Source organism: Engraulis encrasicolus, chromosome 5 (genome assembly GCF_034702125.1).
Source record: "Engraulis encrasicolus isolate BLACKSEA-1 chromosome 5, IST_EnEncr_1.0, whole genome shotgun sequence".
NCBI classification, from domain to species: Eukaryota; Metazoa; Chordata; class Actinopteri; order Clupeiformes; family Engraulidae; genus Engraulis; species Engraulis encrasicolus.
In genome coordinates this window covers 14,642,827-14,664,287 of record NC_085861.1, presented here as the reverse complement: position 1 = coordinate 14,664,287, position 21,461 = coordinate 14,642,827, and the positions used below count along the sequence as shown (strand labels likewise).

At 44.0% G+C, this 21,461-nt stretch overlaps 1 protein-coding gene across 1 annotated transcript in view; it reads right to left on the bottom strand.

Moving 5' to 3' along the window:
• The window catches only part of LOC134449010 (myelin basic protein-like), an 84,084-nt gene that overhangs the window by 47,975 nt on the left and 14,648 nt on the right, over positions 1-21,461 (bottom strand). The window contains exon 2 of the mRNA XM_063198742.1: positions 9,167-9,240. Coding sequence (XP_063054812.1) covers positions 9,167-9,226 — 60 coding nt within the window. The 5' untranslated portion in view covers positions 9,227-9,240. The remainder of the gene's footprint in view (positions 1-9,166; positions 9,241-21,461) is intronic.

The following is a 21,461-nucleotide window of genomic DNA, read 5'->3' as shown; positions in this document are numbered from 1 at the left end:
GTCCCGCTGGGTGCTCCCTTTCTTTTCTTGCTACTTTCCCCTGGGTTTTAATGAAAGTTGTTTTTGTTGTTGTTTTCACCTGCAAGACACTTAATCAAAAGTTAATCAAATGTTGGCCAGAAAGCTGTTCTAATCTCGTCCCGAGGATGCTATAGTTAATCTCTTCGGAGCCTATAGCACTCTTTTTCACACAGCTCATCTATGGTGGAATTAAATACAGTAGGCCTACAGATAAATTGAAGAGGATACAGATAGCGTATAATGATGCCTTTAGGACCGTCCTAAAGTTGGACAAGCGCAAACACTGTATTTGTAAACAGTGATGTCCCCACTTCTCAGGCATTATTGATTATTGAGGGATTTTATGTAGGAATTCATGTGTAGACTTGTTGAGTCAAAAAATAGCATAAAATCTGCCTTTAAACGAATAATACTTTCCGACACTAAACACTGGAATAGAAGTTTGTATGTACTATATTAATGGGTTCACCTTGTGTTTGTGTTTCTACTGTGCTTGTTCTGTCTTTTTTAATAGTTAAAGGGGTATGCCACTATTTTGGGGCTTAATACAGTTAAAATCGTTGGCTGGGGTTTATAAAGGTGGTAAAGTGTCTTATTTTTCATGTGAAGCGTTGTTTTGCTTTAAGACAAGTTAAAAGAGGGAGTATGTCGCTAAGCTAGTGAAAGTCAATGCATCCATGTAGCATTGCTACATGCTACACGGATCCATTGACTTTCACTAGCTTAGCGACATGCTCCCTCTTTTAACTTGTCTTCAAACAAGACAACGGCTTACATGAAAAATAAGACACTTTACCACCTTTATAAACCCTGGCCAACGATTTTAACTGTATTAAGCCCCAAAATAGTGGCATACCCCTTTAAGGAACATTGAGTCTGCAATAAAGTATTCAATTCAATTAATCAGAAAAAAAAATCCACAAAACTGCAAATTGACTGCTGACTCAGTTGCTTGAAAACAAGGCCAATAGTCTGACAATTAGATTAATCACAATCAATTTGTTCAAGGCACATTATTACTGTGCAGAATACTCAATCAAAACATAATCCCAGTTAGTTCCACAAGTAGATTCACACAAAAAATGCAACTCGCCTTAATCATAGTGAGAAGATTGCTGTTATTGTTGTTGATACGGTAAATGATATGATTGATGATGATGTGAATGTATAATTTTGTGTTAACATAAACTGAAAAGAACTTTGTTCATGTCCAGATCTTAAACCATCAGAACAACAGGTACCAAGATATGTATAGCATGGCCCTACCGTGGCTTAATGGTAGGGCACTCGTCTACTAGTTGGCTGACCCGGAATCGATCCTGACCCGAGTCCTTTGCCAGCCCTTCCCCATCTCTCTCTCCCAACTCGCTTCCTGTTTCTGATTCACTGTCCTGTTATATAAAACACCAATAAAGGCTTGAAGAGCACCCAAAAAATACTTTAAAAAGATATGTATATCATAGTCTCACTCTCACTCTGTCTAGGTGGTAAGTTTGTTTGGTAAGTTTGCTTGGTAAGTTTCAACATACTGAAATGTGAATGAATTAAAAAAAAAAAAACGAGAATAAAGAGAACAAAGATATGTTCTGCTATTGGGGGTTAGCGTCGCACAACTTGCACATGTCTGGCAGCAACAAACTCTTTGCAAAGTCCAGAATATACCGTAGGCTACATGAGTGATTCAGCGTCTTTCCTCACCACACCACAGAGAAGTCTCTATACACTGATAGTTCTGGTTCTGGCCACCCATACCCAATGACCAACTCAACAGCTCTCTTAACCTTTCTCTCAACAAGCTCTCATTTCTTCAATCCTGAGTCAGGAGTCAGGGTGGCTGAGTCCGCTGGCACTGAATTCTCACAGGAGCTTTGATGGAACTGAGCTGAGGGCATCTCAAGGAGGCTCTTCCTTCTCTTCTCCCTTGCCTCTCCTCTCCTTTCTACTCAGAGTTTCCAATGTTGTGTGGTCGTCCTCTCTGGGGAGACCTAAGGGGTTCTAGAATCATCAATCAACTTTCACTCAGAACGGTCTGTCCTGTCTCTCTCTCTCTCCAGTCTCTCTAGTCTCTCTCTCTCTCTCTCTCTCTCTCTCTCTCTCTCTCTCTCTCTCTCTCTCTCTCTCTCTCTCTATCTCTTTCTCTCTCTCTCTTTCTCTCTCTCTCTGCAGTCTCTAGTCTCTCTCTCTCTCTCTCTCTCTCTCTCTCTTTCTCTCTCTCTCTCTCTTTCTCTCTCTCTAATGCCAAAAGATGGCGCATCACATCTTTGACCTAGAGAGTGTTGTCAGTTAGTCCTGAGGCAAACAGCAGCTGCAGCACAAACAAAAGCTTGACTTGCTTATCTCTGTGAGAAGTGTGTTCCCTGTGACAAGCTGTTGATGGGGTTGACGGTGTGTTCAGATGGGGGAAAAAAGAACAAATCATGTGTGAAACAAATAATGTGTTATCAGTATCACAGCTGAAAAAATTAAGATAGTCTCCAATCTGATCCATTATAATAGACTTCTGACAATGGCATACTGATAATGAAAAAGTCTTGCTGAATAACAAATATAAGAAGACAAAAAAAGAAGATGCCGCACACTCTGCTCCACGTTTTATTTAAAGCAACGTTTTGGCCACCTGGTGCCTATTACTAAGAAGCTGGTTCAGGAGTAAACCAGGTCGATTTTTGCACATGCAACAATTGAAAAAAGGTCACGAGAAGTGGACGTGCAAAATCTACCTGAAGGTTGAAGCTCAATTCTGTATGAAACAATTCTGTATTATGTATGAAAGTGGCTTCAGTGCGACACTAGATTCAGGATTTCACATTCTTATCCCCTCTCTCTCTCTCTCTGTCTCTCTCTGTCTGCCTGCCTGCCTGTAAGTCTGTCTGCCTGTAAGTCTGTCTGTCTGTCAGTCAGTCAGTCAGTTAGTGTCTGTCTGTCTCTGTCTCTGTCTCTGTCTCTGTCTCTCTCTCTCCACTATGTCTCATCATCTCAAAATGTTTTAAGGACAGAGTGTAACATCTTAAAAGTCATGACCTTCAAACCATGTGCTGAAAACTCTGCACCAACCACAATGGCGCTTTCCAAATTTTAATGGCTTTGCTCCTCTCTCTCCCTCCAATCTAGCAAGAGGGAGACAGACAGACTGCAAACTGACTTTGGAAGGGCAAGGAGGCTAATTATCCAATGTCGTTAAAGTATTTTCCCCTTCCCTGCACACAGGAGCTGGAGCTGTGAGTGAGGTGTAATTTCTGGGGGTGTTTAAAAAGTGAATCAGGTGTCTAAAGAGGGACGAGTTGAAAAAGAAAGAAAGGGAAAAAAATCTCCTACCTAACGTAATCATCATTGTGTTCTCGTTCAATTACAAGCCCAATCTTGCAATTCCCACCGCCGGAGTCAAGATGTTCTATGTGGTCGTGACCTGGCAAAAAATAGCTTCAGTCTGTAGCTTCGTGTTTAAAAAAAAGGATAATTATCTGTATGAGCTTTCTGTGCATTTACTAGAGACAGGGTAATGAAGACCAGACAGGAAATTAAATGGGGGAGAGACGCGGACAGGGCTGGCAAATGACCCAAGCCGGACTCGAACCTGGGTCCCCATGGGCATGCTTGGGTGTCCATATATGGGTGGATGTCTTTAAACACATTGCGCTGCAGAATCCCCAGACTGCATTTTCCTTTGACTGTCCTTGCCTGCAAATAAATGACGCAGCTCCAGGCACACACATCCATCAATGCACCTCTTGAAGGTGGACAAGATACAGTATTTTGTAGCAAGAAGATCTGCACAAAAAGAACAACAACTGGTCTCTTTACTTGAGTTGACGGAAGTATGATGGACAGTCTTCCCCAAAATTCACCGCAGTCATTCTACCAGCTGTCACCCATAGCTCTCTGTCTCTCTTTCTCTCTCTCTCTCTCTCTCTCTCTCTCTCTCTCTCTCTCTCTCTCTCTCTCTCTCTCTCTCTCTCTCTCTCTCTCTCTCTCTCTCTCTCTCTCACACTCACTCTCTCTCTCTCAAACACACACACACACACACACACACACACACACACACACACACACACACACACACACACACACACACACACACACACACACACACACACACACACACACACACACACACACACACACACACACCACTGCAGAAAAGGTCTGCTCTAGCACAGATGGCAAAAACAACTGGCCACGGTGTCTAGCTGCTGTTTGCACAAGACCTAAAAGCTATAAGCCACAATCCTAAAACAAAGGCTTATCATCACCCGTCATAGCAAATATATGGACCTAGCTCGCCCCTGTAAGTCCGCCAAAGCCCTTAGGGACATATTTGGCACTCAGGGAGTTAGACCCGCCAGGATGTGCTTCAAAGAGAAGGCTTTTTCAGATAACGTAAACACGGGGGCCCCTCTGCAATTGCCTGCTCTACTCTTCCGTTACCGATGGATGCTGTTGCAGCTAAGGTGAGGAAATAATATGACGGGCTTGTCAAACAGAAGCCTGAGTAGCCCATAAATAGTTTAACAACTTACACTACATAGCCCCATAATGCACGCCGTACCATCTGAGGCACGCTGTAATAGTCATTGAAAAGGTTAATTACCATAGTACTAACTCTACTATGACATAACACAGGGCCTTTAGTAATGCACTACGACTTGGTCATTGCCATTCTGGTAACAATACATTTATAACACACTGTTTTAATGGGTCAAGATGAAAGCAAACTCTAATGATGAGAGATGCTGCAGAGTTAACAAGGACATGTCTTTGTGTACTGTGTAAGCTTTCTCTATATACAAAGTCAGTGTTTCCCACAGAAATTTTGGAAACTATGGGGGCAGCCGGGGTTTATTTTGTCCGGGGGGGGGGGGGGGGGGGGGCGTCTTCTCACACGGGGGGCCTTTTTTTTGGGGGGGGGGGGCGGGGGGGTATTCTTGCAGTGTAAATGCAAAACGGCAAAACAATGACTACAGTATGACATTGGCGCATGGAAAAACTGTAGGCCTGGGCCTATATTTCAGCCATTTATATTTTGAGAAATAAGGCTACATAAGATTTTACCCATGACTTGTATAATAGTAGTACATTGTCATTGTCAAAAAATGCAGTAGTACAGTGAATAATTTCTGTTTACAACACANTTTCATTCATCCCTCATGCAGGGGTCTAAGAAACAATAATTAAAACAAAATAGGAGCAGAGATAAGAATTTAAGAGCACTGTGAAATTGTTAACGCATAGACAAAAAGGTCTTAGAGGGTAGGCTATGCCTTTTCCCCCACACATATCTGTAGGCGTACACATTCTACATGAGGGGTGGCTGGTCACAGGGCCAGTTTTTTCCAAATTCCTCCCATTAAAAGGGGCTGAACACCATATTACACATTTATGTCTATATTCACATTCATTACACATTAATTTCTATATGCAGCCCGATGTCTCCTCTGCTGTGTCAATGAAGGTCTGTCACCAAACTCATTACAACTGTAAAACAAAGCCTAGGGAGTGTTAGTAAACTCATCCCAACTGTCCCTTCTCTGAAGGTTTTTTATATTACCCAAGTAAACTACAACAACTTGACTAGGCTTTTGATCCCTGTCTTTCAAGCACTTGTAGTTCTCTCTATAGCAGGGGTGCCCAACCTTTTTTTAACCAAGATCTACTTTTGAAGTTGATGGTCTGCCGTGATCTGCCAAGTCAAATGTCAGGATGTCAGTATGAAAATTTAAGACCACCATTTATTAATCACCATTATTATGAACAAAATGTTTTCAGTAGGCTACTATGGCCGTATCTTTTCAGTGTGTTTTTAAAGTGTGTTGAATAGCCTATCTTTACAAAGCAATGCAGCACTGATAGTATGCAGAGATAATTTCAGTCATACACAAGTCATTAAACAACTGAAACAATTTCAAAATGATAAACATTTAGGATATAAAAGGCACAGGCCCTATTTCTAAAATATGATGAAGCATTATCATGCCTTCAGTGGTATAGGCTACAAACTAAAAAGGGCTCAGAAATTCACCATTTGTTATGGTAAATAGTAGGCTACTATGAGAGAGAGAGAGAGAGAGAGAGAGAGAGAGAGAGAGATAGAGAGAGAGAGAGAGAGAGAGAGAGAGCAATGAGAGAACTCATTGGATTGGTTAACACCCCTGTTAAGTGTGACTTCTTCTATGAAGGTTTTTTTTTTTTCAGCTCTCTGGGACAGTAGCACAGCAAAGGCTTTCTATTGTGAGTTTGGCCAATCGTTTTGTCCACAACTGAAGCAAGAAACAGCACAAATTGAAGTGAATTCCATACATGTCAACAACTAACATTTCCCTTACACGCGGCACGCGATGTAAACGCAGTTAGCGATGATGCATGCGACTAGCGATTTGGACGAAGATCCTCGCATATCGGCGTGTCATAACGCATCGTTGCGCACCTGTTCTGTTACTCACCCGATGTTACACGTGTGCACACATGAATCAACTGTAATACCCTTACGGTCACTTCCTAATGCTTTCCCCTCATTCTGTGTTACCGTGGGACTACTTATCCAACCAATACAGAGTCTATAGGTTGTATTTACTCCAGGAGGAAAATGCGAAGGAAATTCAAAATCGTAATTCAAATCGTTTTTAACAAAAACGGATATCGTTAAAAAAAAAAAAAAAAAAGTTAAAAAAAATAAAAAAAAAAAAANAAAAAAAACTTTTTTTTTTTTTTTTTTTTACATTTTCGTAAACTATGGCGGCCAAATTTAAACTATGGCGGGCCGCCATAGTTTCCTTAATGTATGGGAAACACTGAAAGTGCATATTCCCATTTAATACTATGCTATTTCCGGGAGAAAATTAAATCAAAACAACATTTGAATGCCTACCAGCGCTCCCCAGACCAAATGGGCACAATAACAAAACACAGAATTATTAATAAAAATGGGAGGTTACATAAAGGATAGGATATGGGGCTGCAAGGTAAGAGATTTGGTTTAACAGCTGGTGGGATTGAAATTGCTATCATTAAGGTTCCCATATTCCCGAGGTAACAAAAGACAGGGCCGTGTGGATTATGATGATGCGAACACAGAGACCCAAATCCCAAATGAGACGACAGACTGCAACTCTGTATTTTCCACACAGTCGTCAGCGGTGTTGTGCCGCTCAGTGGGACAGAATCTCAATGCTGTAATACGCAGCACAAAAGCATGAACTGAACTCACTCGCTGCCCTCAAGGAGTTGCTTTGGCAATGGAGAAGGACATGCAGAATAAAAGGCAGGATTATGGTTTATTACAATAAGCCTTCTTTGTGCGTTTCACAATGGAACAGTCAGCATTTTATATATTTAATAATGTTATACGTAACTCTGTGTGAAATCCTCTTAAATGGATCACAATGGATCAGAACCACCCACAAGCTTCAATAAATTAATTAGCTTATTGTTTTTAGGTTTTTTTTTGCTATGGATCCTCTTCAAAATAACTGCTCTAATACATTGTAACAGCACTTATTTCTGTAGTTATTTCTTAAAATACCACATCGTGTAATAATGTGGTGTAGTCTATGCTATGTACAGGGGCATAATCGCAAACGGCCACCCAAGGCCAATGTTGTTCAAACCACCGGAAAATCAGAGCCAGATGCAGCTAGTTATTAATTAAGTCTGTGAGAGGCTTTCTGGCATATCAGTGAAATGGCAGAAAACTGCAATGACAGAAGTGTTGTGGCTGAGTCTTTCTACAGACATCTTCTTGCTGTACAACATTTCTGTCTTTCTTTCTTTCTCCCTTATCGCACTATCCAGACAGACCATGGAGATGGCAGTGTCGAGGCAACTGTACAGTACAATGCGTCCTACACGTACTATGTTTCAAAACTTGTTCACTTCACACAATGACTGGCCTCAGGTATAATTCACTACATTAGGCTTCTTTAAAATACAGTAGATATTCATTAACCAATTTAAAGGGACACTGTGTGAGATTTTTAGTTGTTTATTTCCAGAATTGATGCTGCCCATTCACTAATGTTACCTTTTTCATGAATACTTACCACCACCATCAAATTCTAAGTATTCATTATGACTGGGAAAATTGCACTTTTCATACATGAAAAAGGATATTTTCTCCATGGTCGGCCATTTTGAATTTTCAAAAATAACCATTTTTAGCTGCAAAAATGACTCTACTTGGACCATACTAGAAACTATTTGTTTATTACTTGGAAAACTTTCATGTAAAGACCAAATTTGGCAATAGGCAGCCCAGTTTCAATGAGCAGCATAGTTGCAGTACCCTTTTTGACCATTTCCTGCACAGTGTCCCTTTAAGCCTGATGCTGTGCATACGCTGCATTGACCGCTAGGCACCTGGAGCAACACAGACACGGCATTCAGGCTCATGAGATTTGAGTTTTTTATGAGGGCATGTTAAAACTGGAAGAACACATTCTACTGCAAGATGAGGGTCCTAGCATTATGCAACTTAATGCAACTTATTTCATGTTTTAATGTGCTTTGGAGGCTGAGACATTTAGCTTTTTATAGGCTGAGGGCACCTTTTCCCAAAAAGGGCTTAGGCATTCAGGAGGCGTTTTTTGCAGGTGCCTTAGGACTTTTGATTATGTACATTGTACAAATGTAAAATTGTGGATGGCCAAAACCGATTTTGACAATGAGCACCTCAAAATAGATCTTTAAAATTGATGCATGGGCTATGCTTGCTCACGACGTGCTGAACAACAAGACTGTGGACTTTCTGCTGAAAGTTGCTGAAAATGTCAGTCCTAATGAAACCAACCCAAATTACACTCATACATATACTCACACAGAAACACACTCATACAGAAACACACACACACACACACACACAAACAGACACGCACGCACGCACACAAACAAACACACGCACACACACGCACACACGCACGCACACAAACAAACACACGCACACACACGCACACAAACACACACGACACACACACGCACACGCACGCATACAAAAGAGGGAGGGATCAAAGTTCAGTCTTGAAGAGCGCAGCATGAAGGTGGTTCGAGTGGGGCCTTACCACCGCTACAAACAGCATACAGTATTGATTGGCTAAGCGAGGTTAACACCCCCACAGAGGGCCTCACCTGGCCTCCTCAGTCCTTTCTTGTTTCTTACCTTGTTGCTCTCGTTCTCGTTCTCACTCTGCTGCTCTCTCTTTACCAGGTGCTGGCCCATGCTATCAACACACACTGCAGGGGAAGAGACAGACAAAGACAAGAATAATTTAATAATAATAATAATTGTATTTGTATAGCACTGTGTCATACAAGGCATGTAACTCAAAGTGCTTAACAAATGGGAAAAAAACATTGTTAGAGATGGATTTAAAAGGAGAGGTATAGAGGAGAGGCAGAGGAAGAAGAGATAGACAGAGATTGTAGAGTCATAAGGTCAACGTAGGTTAGGACCAGGATTCTTGGATGCGTAAGGTCCATAGTGGCTGGGCCTATCATAAGTCATAGATAGTCACACAGAGAGAGGAGACATACATTAGACACCATCTTTATGTTTATGACTGACATATATAGCTCAATTTGTAACATGTTTTGTGCACAGTCAGTGCACTGAGACCTTATGTTTGCTAAACCAAATACAAATGAAACCAAATACTTTTGTCCTGTTCCAGAAAGTATTTCTGGGTGAATTTGCCATACATAAAACACCTCCCCCTTCTCAGTGGGATAAAGAAGAGTGAGAACGTCATGGATCCCCGGTGTTTTAGCATGTGTTATCACTGGTTTTATTTCGCCTTTATTTCGGTCTTGTAGGCCGACACAGTACACCAGGGGTATTCAATTAAATATCGAGGGCCAGTTTTTCAAATTCCTCCCAGTAAAGGGGCCAAACTATACGTATATCGTTATGATTGCTGACTGTCAATGAAAATAAAAGGGGGACACTTCATTGAGTTGGGGGTCTGGGGGTCCACCCCCAGAAAATTTTGTATTTCTTAGATGTCATTTCCTGCATTTTAACGTCTGCCTTGTGTTATGTTTCAGCTCGATACAGAACCTGTACTTCTATCTCTAAATTCTAAAAAACAATTCCATATTTCAAGGGGCTTGTGGGGGGCCAGAACCTTGCTGTCCAAGGGCCGCATCTGGCCCCAGGGCCGCCATTTGAATAGCCCTGCAGTACACTATGTCTGCTGCCCTCTACCCTTCACTAAGAGTCTTCCACAGTAGTTATTATGGCCAGCTGAAACCTGAGTGTCGGGCCCTCCAACAGGGGGTAAGGCAAATGGGGTCAGTTGTCCAAGGCCCAGGGAGAGAGGGGTAGTCGGGTAGGTAAGTGGTTAGAGAGTCAGACTTGTATCCCAAGGGTTGCCGTTTCAACTCCCGACCTGCTAAGGGGAGTACTTGACCAGTGCCCCCCCTCATCCTCCTCCATGACTGAGGTACCCTGAGCTGAGCATGGTACCGTCCCCCCGCACTGCTCCCTTGGGGCACCATTAGGGTCTGCCCCCTTGCTTTTGTTGTGTGCAGTGTGCTGTGGAGTTCTGTGGAGTGCTGTGTCACAATGACAATGGGAGTTGGAGTGGAGGGGTGCCAGAATTGGGTCCCTATTGCATTGAGAGAGGGGGGCCCTTTCTGATGATTTTGTCCTGGGCCCGGTCAAGGCTGTCAGCGCAGCGGCCCCACCTGGTATAGGGGCACTCGCTTGAGCCTCCAAAAAGTTGGCATCGAGCTGAGGATGCCCAGCCAGGAGGACCTGTCATATTACTTTGGGAGCGATGATGAAATCTGAGACCCGGGATCTGCTCTGGCTTGCCGTGTACTTGGCTTTCCGTCCTCACAGAGAAACCTGGAGGATGTGAGCAATACGCCAGGTGATGCAAGTATTTCCCTCTCTCTAGTGTTTCGTAACTCTCAACCTCTGTCCCCCCAAAAAAGGAATAAAGTAAAAAAGTGAAAAAAGAAGGAGAAAAAAAGACAAAGGGGAAAAAGAAATGATAAAAACATTTAAATAAACATTGCATGTACCTGAAGATGTCAACTTTCTTACAGAAACCTCAGATAATAACTCAAGACTTATACTTTCACAACAGCCCAGTGCAATAGGTAATGCATAGGCAAAAATGACAAGGCAATAGCTCAGCACATACATTATTTCACTCATATTCCACGGCTGACATTTTTATGGGCTTCGTAACCCAAAATCTTGTGCATAGAGAATACAAAGCCGTACTCTACTCACGACAAGTGGGGGGGGGGAACGGATTACATCAACCCTTCAGTGCATACTGTAGATATCCGGCCTCCTCCAAGCTCTCAAGATAAAACATCATGGTCACAATTAGGGCCCCGTCGTCACAGATAAAGCTCTTAAGGCCGCCGCAGCGCAGAACAGCTGCACTCAACTCCATTCGACTCAACTCAACTCAACCCTGTCCTAGGGCTGCTCGATTATGAGAAAAATCAATATCACGATTGTTTCAGTCAATATTGATATCACAATATTTTTAGACAATATCTCTTTTAAAGCTAAATAATTGTGCTAAACAAACAACTAACAATCTTCCCTCCCTTCAGCAGTGTGAGTGGAAAGCCATAGAGAAACACACAGTGGTGTTCTGCATGAGTGTTGGGCAGCAAGTCTGCTCTGGTCTCGCAATGGTTCAAGTGGAGGGGAATGCATTGCGCATAGCTTAATCTACCTTTTGGCAATATAGACAAATGACAAAAATATTGTTTCAACACGATATTATGAAATTTGATATTGTTTGACAGCAAAATTTATATCACAATATAAATTCAATATATGGCACAACCCAACCCAACTCAATCTTGTCCTGTTCGCCGGTCTTTTGTCTCGCCATGAAGGCCAATCCAGTCTAGTCGCCTGATGAAAGGAAATAACAATCTTCACACACTCACAAAGTGGGAAGGGGGCCTGTCTTTAAAGCAGGGGGTGAAGGAAGTGGAAGAGAGAAGGATGAAAGAGAAGAGAAAGTGAGGAGAGGAGAGGAGAGGAGAGGATAGGAGCTGAGAGGAGAGTAGAACAAAAAGGAGAGGAGAGGGGCAAAGAGGAGATGAGAGGAGAGGAGAGGAGAGGAGAGGCGAGTCGAGTGGAGGAGAAGAGAGGGGTAGAGGTGAAGGGAGGAGAGGAGAGGTGAGGAGAGGAAAGTGGAGAGGAGAGGAGAAGCGAGGTGAGGAGAGTGGAGGAGAAGAGTGGGGGGAGAGGTGAGGGAGAAGGGGGAGAGGGGAGTGAAGGAGCAAAGAGGAGAGGAGTAAAGAGGAGATGAGAGGACAGGACAGGACAGGAGAGGAGAGGAGAGGAGCAGAGAAGAGATGAGAGGAGAATGGATCAGAGAAGGGCGAGTGGAAAGTGGAGGATAGGAGGGTGGGGAAGAGGAGAGGGGAGGGGAGGAGAGGAGATATGAGGAGAGGAAAGAGAGGAGAGGAGAGGAGAGGAAGGAGAGAGAGGAGAGTGGAGAAGAGGAGAGGGGGGAGAGGAGAGTGCAGGAGAGGAGAGAAGAGAGGAGCAAAGAGGAGATGAGAGACGAGTAAAGAAGAGGAGAGGGGGCAGAGTAGAGAGGGGGAGAGGAGAGGAGAGGAGATGAGAGGAGAAGAGAGGAGAGGAGAGGAGAGGGGAGGAGAGGAGAGGAGAGGAGAGGAGAGGAGAGGAGAAGAGAGGAGAGGAGAGGAGAGGAGAGGGGAGGAGAGGAGACGAGAGGAAAGAGAGGAGAGGGAGGAGAGGAGAGGAGAGGAGAGAGAGGAGAGGAGAGGAGAGGAGAGGAGAGAGAGGAGAGGAGAGGAGAGATGTGAGACGGTGAGGTGAGGAGAGGAGAGGAGAGGACAGAAGAGGAGGGGGAGAGGAGAGGAAAAGAGGAGGGGAGAGGGAGGAGAGGGAGGAGAGGAGAGGAGAGGGAGTGAAGTGCTGATGTTGTAAACATGCTCACCCCTGGGCCCCAGAACAAATTAAAAAGGGGACTGCGGCACCACAAGTGCACAGCAGGGCTAAGACGTATTTCATAGCCATGGTGATGAAACCACTCCAGGTATTTACAAAGAACACACACACACACAAACACAAACATGCATGCACGCATGCACGCACACATGCACGCACGCACGGGCACACATACGGACACACACACACACACACATGTGCGCACGCACGCACACACGCACGCATACACACACACATGCACACACACACACACACACACACACACACACACACACACACACACACACACACACACACACACACACACACACACACACACACACACACACACAGCACAGCTCAAAAACTGTACGAGGGAAACATGATTAGAAGGTACTTGGCTTGCACCTTATGATGTATTATTCAGTAAACACAGAGGCAAGAGGCTCAAAGCTCAGGGGATTTGCACAACAGAGGTACATGCAAAGTGGTAAAGCAGAACACCCCTCTCGTGTATTCTGAGGACATGGCATGGAGAGAGAGGACAGGACTCACGTAAACTGTTTTCTACCTTCAAGTCATTGCTCAACTCTCCTCCCCCTCCTGTTGCCGCAAATCTCAACCCAGACAACGTTGGTACCTTTTCGGAGAAAGTTGTCTGGGTTTAGATTTGAGATTTGTGGGATTTCAGATTTGTGGGTAGAGATTAGCAAGCAATTCTGTGACCCTCCCTCCCCCTCTGAAATCACGCCCACTGCTGCAACACTCTGTGAATTTACTCCACTCTCTGAAGGTGATGTTTCTAAACTTAGCACCGAGAGCCATCCCATTACCTGATTACTGGACCCAGGTAGTACAAACCCGCTGCAAGAAATCAGCCCACATGTGATCCAAGCGATTTCATCCATCATGAACTCCTAATTGTCCTCTGGCATCATCCCCTCTGCCTTCAAACAAGCAAGGGACAAAGCCTACACTCTACCCAGAACAAGTTGTAAACTACCACCCTGTCTCACTGCTTCCCTTCCTATCCAAAAACCTGAAAAGGGCAGTGGCAAAACAGGTCACCAACTTTCTAAACCAAAACGGACGACTAGACCCAAAACAATCCGGCTTCAGGTACTCAACTGAAACTGAAGCTCTACGGACTACAAGAACAGAAGGACTACCTTCATCCTACTAGACCTATAACCAGCCATTGACAGTCAACCACAAGATACTCCTTAGGATAATCACTGCCATGGGAATCACTGGTGCTGTCCACTCCTGCTTCAATTCCTACCTCTGGATGCTCCATCAATGTGTCATTGCAAGGATAACTGTCTTCAACTCACACCCTCACCACAGACCTACCCCAAGGATCAGCGGTTGGGTCACTTCTGTTTGCAATGTACACCACTTCCCTGAAATATGTCATTCAAACACATGGCCTCTCCCATCACTGCTATGCTGAAGAGGCCCAGATGTACTGAACTTGTCGTTCTAGCCAGATGACTCCATGGATTCGGCACGTACTGTATCTCGGCCTGCCTCACCGACCTGTCATCACGGATGAAGGAACACCACCTAGAGTTTAACCTGTCCAAGACCGAGCTGCTAGTGATCCCAGCAAAAGAGTCAATCTGTCACAAAATCGCCCTCACAATTGGCTCTGCCACTGTGGCCTCAAACAAACTCGACAAAAACCTTGGCGTCATGATTGATGACCAGTTGTCATTCTCCAACCACATCACATCAGTCGCCTGGGCCTGCTGATTTGTGCTATTCAAATCAGACCCTATCTGACCCAGCATGCTGTGCAACTACTGGTGTCAACAACAATCAATTCAGCAATGCATTGCTATGCGGGGCAGGGCAATTCAATAATCAATTCAGCAAAGGCCATAATCGATTCGGCATATTTTTTAAGTTTCAGTTACTTCTGTGGTCATTTCAAATGAACTATTCAATTAAATTACAGCACTTCAAAGCAAAAGAACTGATATACAAAACAACCAATTTTGTTCAGTATCTGACTGCTTTGCATTGCCTCATTACTGATGAAAAATTTGCCTTGGTTTCAGCAGAGATGTAATGCATTGCAATGCATCGTAGAATCGGACTGAATCGATCTAAATCGAAGCGAATCGGAAGGGCGGTGCCAATGCACACCACTATGTGCAACTACTGGTTCAGGCCATGGTGCATGGACTATTGCAACTCCCTCCTGACAGGTCTACCTGCTTATGCAGTAAAACCATTGCAGATGGTCCAGAATATGGTGGCACATCTGGTATTCACTCAACCCAAAAGGACTCATGTTACTCCTCTATTTATCAAGTTGCACTGGCTACCGGTTGATGCCCGGATCAAGCAGAAGGCTTTGACCCTTGCCTACAATACCACCCCAGGAAGGACCCCATCTTATCAGAAAGACAAATTCAGGCCGCATGATCCTTAACTTCCTGCCAGAGAGATATGGACCTCAAACACAAACCTTCTGGCCCTGCCACCTGCTTGCTCAGAGCGTTCCCAGTCAAGACTGTTCTCTGTACTCTTCTCTTCTGTGACTATTTACTGCACTAATACTTGAGCTGCCCCAGTCCCGGGGTATATTCTATTAGCCAGGCTGCGCCCTCCTAGTGACGCAACACCTTCGGCGGCGAATCTCGATTGCAAGTCTATGATAATCAGGCAAATATTCTATGGCATGTTGTGTGTGTACATGTGTGAACTCTACTTAACACTGTGCTAATGTAAGAAACCAAACTCCTCATGGCATTTGCACTTAAGGGTGGTTTATGCCTCGAGATCAGCGTCACTGCATCATGATGCAGTGAGCCGCGCAGTTAACGGAGTGAAGCCCCCCCCCATCACGCAGGTACTCTGGGGCACCTCCCCGAAATTGTGTCTCGACGCAGGGAGCGACGGCGTGAAAGGGCGAAAATAGGTCTCTGATTGGTCCTCTCGACCAGCCTGCTCTGTCCTCGAGTCGAGAACAAGCGCTACTTCCTTGTTCTAACCTTCGTCGGTCTACGGACTGTGAGCTCTTCATTAAATAAGTTGCCCGTGCTTTGTTGTTTGATTTATTTACACGAACCAAAGACAACACATGCGCTTGCAAGTTACGACGCTGAAGTTATTTGGACAGTTGAACAGTGGTTCCAATGTTCCCTCGACCTCGACAAATGAGCCACTTCTTTGTTCCAAACTACCACTGTGGCTGCCAGTGCGATCAAACATGCACGTGATATAAAGATTTAATGTTTCATTTTCATTCTCGTCGAGTCTGTGATGCTAAAAAACAACCGACACGTCTAGTTTACTCTTTGTATTGAAGGCAGTTTCAGCGTGGAATGACATCGCGCAGACCGTGCTTCAAAACAGGGCATAAACCAAAATTAACTGCATCATGGCTGCGACAAGCTCACTCTGTGGCACAAGTAGGAAGCATAACCCGCCCTTTATTGTTCTCTGTATTTCCTGTGCACTTTGTATCTGCAAGTGTTGTAGGGTATAATTATGTCCTTGATTGTAAATCGCTTTGGTTAAAAAGCGTAGAAAGCAATGTAATGTCACATAATGAAAAGGCCTTTTTGTGGGTAAACATAAACATAACGCAGCTGATGAGCAATTTAAACTGAAACTGGCAAGCAGAGAGGTGGACTATTTTCCTGTAGTGCACTGTTTTCTTCTTCGCTGCACCGAGTCTATGCTGTGTGACAACCTGAAAGGTGAGATGTGCTAATGTGGTGTTGGGGATAAAGACTGGATTGTTAGTGCACTGGCACAGGAGACTGTGTACCCTCAGTGGCTGGACTGGGCATCTGGCATAGCGGGCATTTCCCGGTGGGCCACGCGCCCTCGTGGGCCCCTATTTTCAGAAATGTAAAATAAATACGTGTATATATTTTTTTCTCACATTTCTGAAAATAGTGCCCCAGGAGGGTGCGGGGCCCACCGTTGAGTCAGTTCTGCGCCACTAATCATGAGGGGACCCTTTAAGCCCAAAGTGCCCAGGCCCTATTTGTCCCCCAGTCCAGCCCTGCTGTGTGCCCTCAGTGGCCTACCCCTGTGGTTCCCAAACTAGGACTCAGGACCCCTACGGTGGTCACAGAGGTACAACAGGAGGGGCACAGACAGATAGTATTGCTTATAAAAACAAAATGTGTTCAACTTTACACAAACAATATTATTGGACATACATGTTTGCCGTTTGGAGTATGGGAGTGAGGAGGGTGAAATATTCACCCAGCTGAAAAAAATGTGGGAACCATTGGCTTAGCCAACGAGACGCCTGCTGTTTGGTTTAGTGCCATCACAGGGACATGTGTGTGTGTGTGTGGGGGAGGGGGGGTCACGTACACATTTCAGGTGTTTGCTGAAGATAACATAGGATAGCAGCCATATCGGAAAACCACAGCACAATGCTATTGTACAAAATGGATACATTGATACATTGTGTGTGGAGGGAATGCAGATATGGTAAATTATGCTATGCGGTTTATTACAATACTGTATGTATGTTAAGGAACCTGATGAACTGTTCAGCGAAGCGCACATCCCAAATAACACTATAGAGAGAGCAGCTTGCGCCAGACATTTTTTACATTTTATTTTATTCTTCCGTCTTGGAATTTTCAATGTAATATTCCAATGGCTGGCTCAGCCTCTCTCTGCCTCTCTGTCATGACACCCAGAAAGTCCCCTGAAAATGAGAACATTTTTTACATTTCCTTCTTTTGCCAAGCGTTTTAGAGATGGATGCTTTCTGTTTCTGATGCATGTTTTTCCCACAGCCCACCAACATTCTGGTCTGTTCGTATAAAAAATGGGAACAATAAAACTGACTTACTCACACCAGGTAGGTACGTAAGGGAATTACAGTAATTAAAGACAGAACAGGGAGGTTCAGGCAAGTACGAGGGCTGAATGGAAAATATTTCAGCAGTATGCTATGTCTCCGAGACCAAAAAATGTGGTAACACTCCTCTGGAAGAAATTACACCCTACATCCAAGTGTCAGGGCAAGAGATATGAATTTGTTCTATAGCTACATGTTTCAGCATGTGAGAGTATGTAAGTTTTTTTTTTTTTAGTCAGACATGTTACCTGCTGTCTGTGTGTGTTTGTAAGTCTCTCCCTGTAAGTGTACTGCAGTATGTGTCTGTGCACATTGTGTGTGTGTGTGTGTGTGGGCGCGCGCACATGCATGCGTGAATGTGTGTGTGCGTGCGTGCGTGCGTGTGTATGTGTGTATGTGTGTGTGTGGGTATGTTTGTGCACACACGTGTGTGTGTGTAGTATGTGTGTGTGTGTGTGTGTGTGTGTGTGTGTGTGTGTATGTGTGTGTGTGTGTGTGTGTATTTGCTTTGTTGATTGTTGGTGTTTGGTGGAGCAAAAACAAGCAATTAAGCAGTCTCCAATCATGGGCAGACAGCCCTGAATTCCTACAGTGGGAGAGGGGTGGCTGCTGGGTGGGTGAAAGTGCATTCTCCAAGTAGGGAGAAGTATGCAAGCAATGCCCTTCACTTCAAGGTAACTTGCAGGTATGTGTCAGCAATGGAAAGGGCAGCACTCTTGTGTGTTCCAGTAGAAACCATGCAAGCAGCAGATGTGTATAAAGTAGAGGTAGAAATACTCTTAAAGATGTAATTACACCAGAGATGCACCGGATCCAATATCCGGTTCCGGCAGGATAATAGGGTTTTTCATAGGAACCGGATCCGGTTCCAGGATCCAGGATCCGGTAGCCGAGGCTTTTCAGTCAAAATAGTTTGAGACAACGTGATAAAAAGGGCCCACGTGTGTGAGTAGGCAATGTGTTTCAACCCTTTCGTAGGATCCGGTATCCGGTTCCGGATCCGGCAGGATCTTAAGCAGTGGATCCGGTATCCGGCAGGATCCTAAAAATCAGGATCCGGTGCATCTCTAATTACAACACTACTAGTAGCATGATGTTACAAAGTTGAAACCATGCAATATTATACCACTAATGTCTTAATTACAGTTAGAGTGATTTTCAGTGAGAGCATTTCTACTTTGACTTTATACAACTCTGGCAAGAGGGACTGGCCAATCTCCTTAGTACAAATGTAGATCAAATTAAGCTGTGGAACGTTGTTTACTGAAATACAAAGTACAGTAATGTTTCTAGCTATGACTTAAGTGTCAGCTGTGTTCTTGAAGCCAATAGCCAAAGTAATTACCTCCGCCAAGGAGGTAATGTTTTCGGTAGCGTTGGTTTGTCTGTCTGTCTGTTTGTTTGTTTGTCTGTCTGTCAGCAGCATAACTCAAGAACTAATCAACGGATTTGGACGAAACGCTGTGGAGTTGTTGATAATGACTCAAGGAACAAGTGATTAAATTCTGGTGGTGATCCGGATCACGAACCGGAACCAGGACTTTAAAAAAGATTCTTCACCATTGCTGGCCTATAATATCTAGACGCCCCTAGAGACCAGAAATTGAATTGCGGGGACTCCACGAAAGGCAGAAAGACTTAGGGTGTAACATCAAATGTTCTATCAAGCAGCTTCCTTGGCGGAGGTCTGCACTCTCTGAGTGCTTCTACTTAATATAATAATATCTAATCTTTACACAGTGTAGTATATCCCATGAACACAAAGTCCATGCAAGTAAACACACACATGTTACATTTTAATCAAAAGGGTCACAAACCTTCCAAATGTGTGAGTGTCCTTACAAATATGACAATAACCTTGACTAGTTACGGTATTCCTTGAACGCCAAACATGGCATGTAATGTATGCTTGCTTTCTCTGGCTATGACCTTACTGCACACACCCTGATGAAGGCTGTATGGCCGATATGCGTTGGTGAATTTTAATGTATTAGCCCACTAAATAAAGATTGCTTTTGACTTTTTAAATCAACTGCCTGGATCAAGGATTTTTTCTCCATTTTTGTTGAACATATGACCTTACTGCGTTGGATTCCTGAAGCCCTAGTAGTGCCACCCTGGGCCGGTGGCCGGTGCCCAGCTCTCTGCATATGTTGGCCCAGTGCTGCCCATCTGCTGCCCGCCGTGTTAGTGGCATACGTACAGGCCTGGCCTGGGGGAGAAATAGGGCCCAGGCACTTTTGGCTTAAAGGGGCCCCTCACAAATAGAGGCGCAGAACTGACACACTGGTGGGCCCGCACCCTTGTGGGCCTGTATTTTCAGAAATGTAGAAAATAATATATATATATATATATATATATATATATATATATATATATATATATATATATAAAACATTCTCCTGAAAATAGGGGCCCATGAGGGTGCTGGGCCCACCGGGAAATACCCGCTATGCCAGATGGCCAGTCCAGACCTGCATACGTAGATGAGTCCAGCCATGCATGCGTAGATGAGTTGGCATTTGTTACATCCCCATACACTGCTTGTTAGGGTGATTGAGCAACTTCAACTGGAAGCTGAGACCGTCATTGAGAGGTTACTGTTTTTCCAACGAATGTGTATTTTATGTAAGCACCTACAAAAAAACTACAGGATTGCTAAAAATGATCATGTAAGCAGTATTTAGTGTGCTGTGAATAAAACAGAAACAAGCTTGTTTTTTTGTTGTTGATTTTTTCGTTTCTGGGAAGGCACAATCATCATCTGACGTGCCCTACAGGGGTAGATGATCTCAATGACTCAGTGATACCATTGTGCCTCATTGGACTGACAATTTTCTTTAATATGTGCATCTAGAAAAGGAAGCTTTTCAAATCCAATGTGTGTCTTTCTTTAATTTCCAATGATTTCATAGACATGGAATATACTGTCATTGTCATATTCCTCATTCCACCCCTTTAAAGTGCTATCTTTATCGCCTTTTGTGTGTCACTTTTGATCAAAGCAAAGGCAGGCAATGCTAGGCCCTATTCATAACACATCTGACACATCGTAATTATTTCATGAAAGAATATTTTCGACAATGTCACTGTATCGCCATCATTGGACATGCAGCCCGTGCTGTAGCTTTTTGTGGTATAACATTCGGTTGCAACATTTTGTCACCAGTACTGGTAGACCTACAGTCTTCACAGATGTGAAGTGACACAAGAGCCAGGCTTGGCAGCCCCTACACTAGACTAGTCCATTCCCTTGATCTCAGTCTGATGTGTCTGGGCCCATTCTCTCTCTCTCACCGCCCTCACAGAAGCTGAGAACACGACAGGTTTCTATTTGCAAGGCGTTACGTAGGTGTATCTTTATACTTCACAATGTACCAAACGCAGACAGCAAAAACCCATGTCAAAATGTAAAGGGGACGGCCGGGTTGTTTGACGGTCCTTCCCCTTCTCTCTCTCCCCACTCGCTTCCTGTCTCTCTCACACTGTCCTGACGCAACGAAGGTTAAATAAAGGTTAAAAAACCCTGAAAAAATATTTCAAAAAATGTAAAGGGACGAGATCGGAGTTCTGACTTGCCTGTGTTAAGCTTTTCATGGCTTTGTCTAAGACCAATCATTATTTTAGAGGGAAAAAAATAAGTTGAGCATGCCGTCTTCCATAGTTGATCTGGTT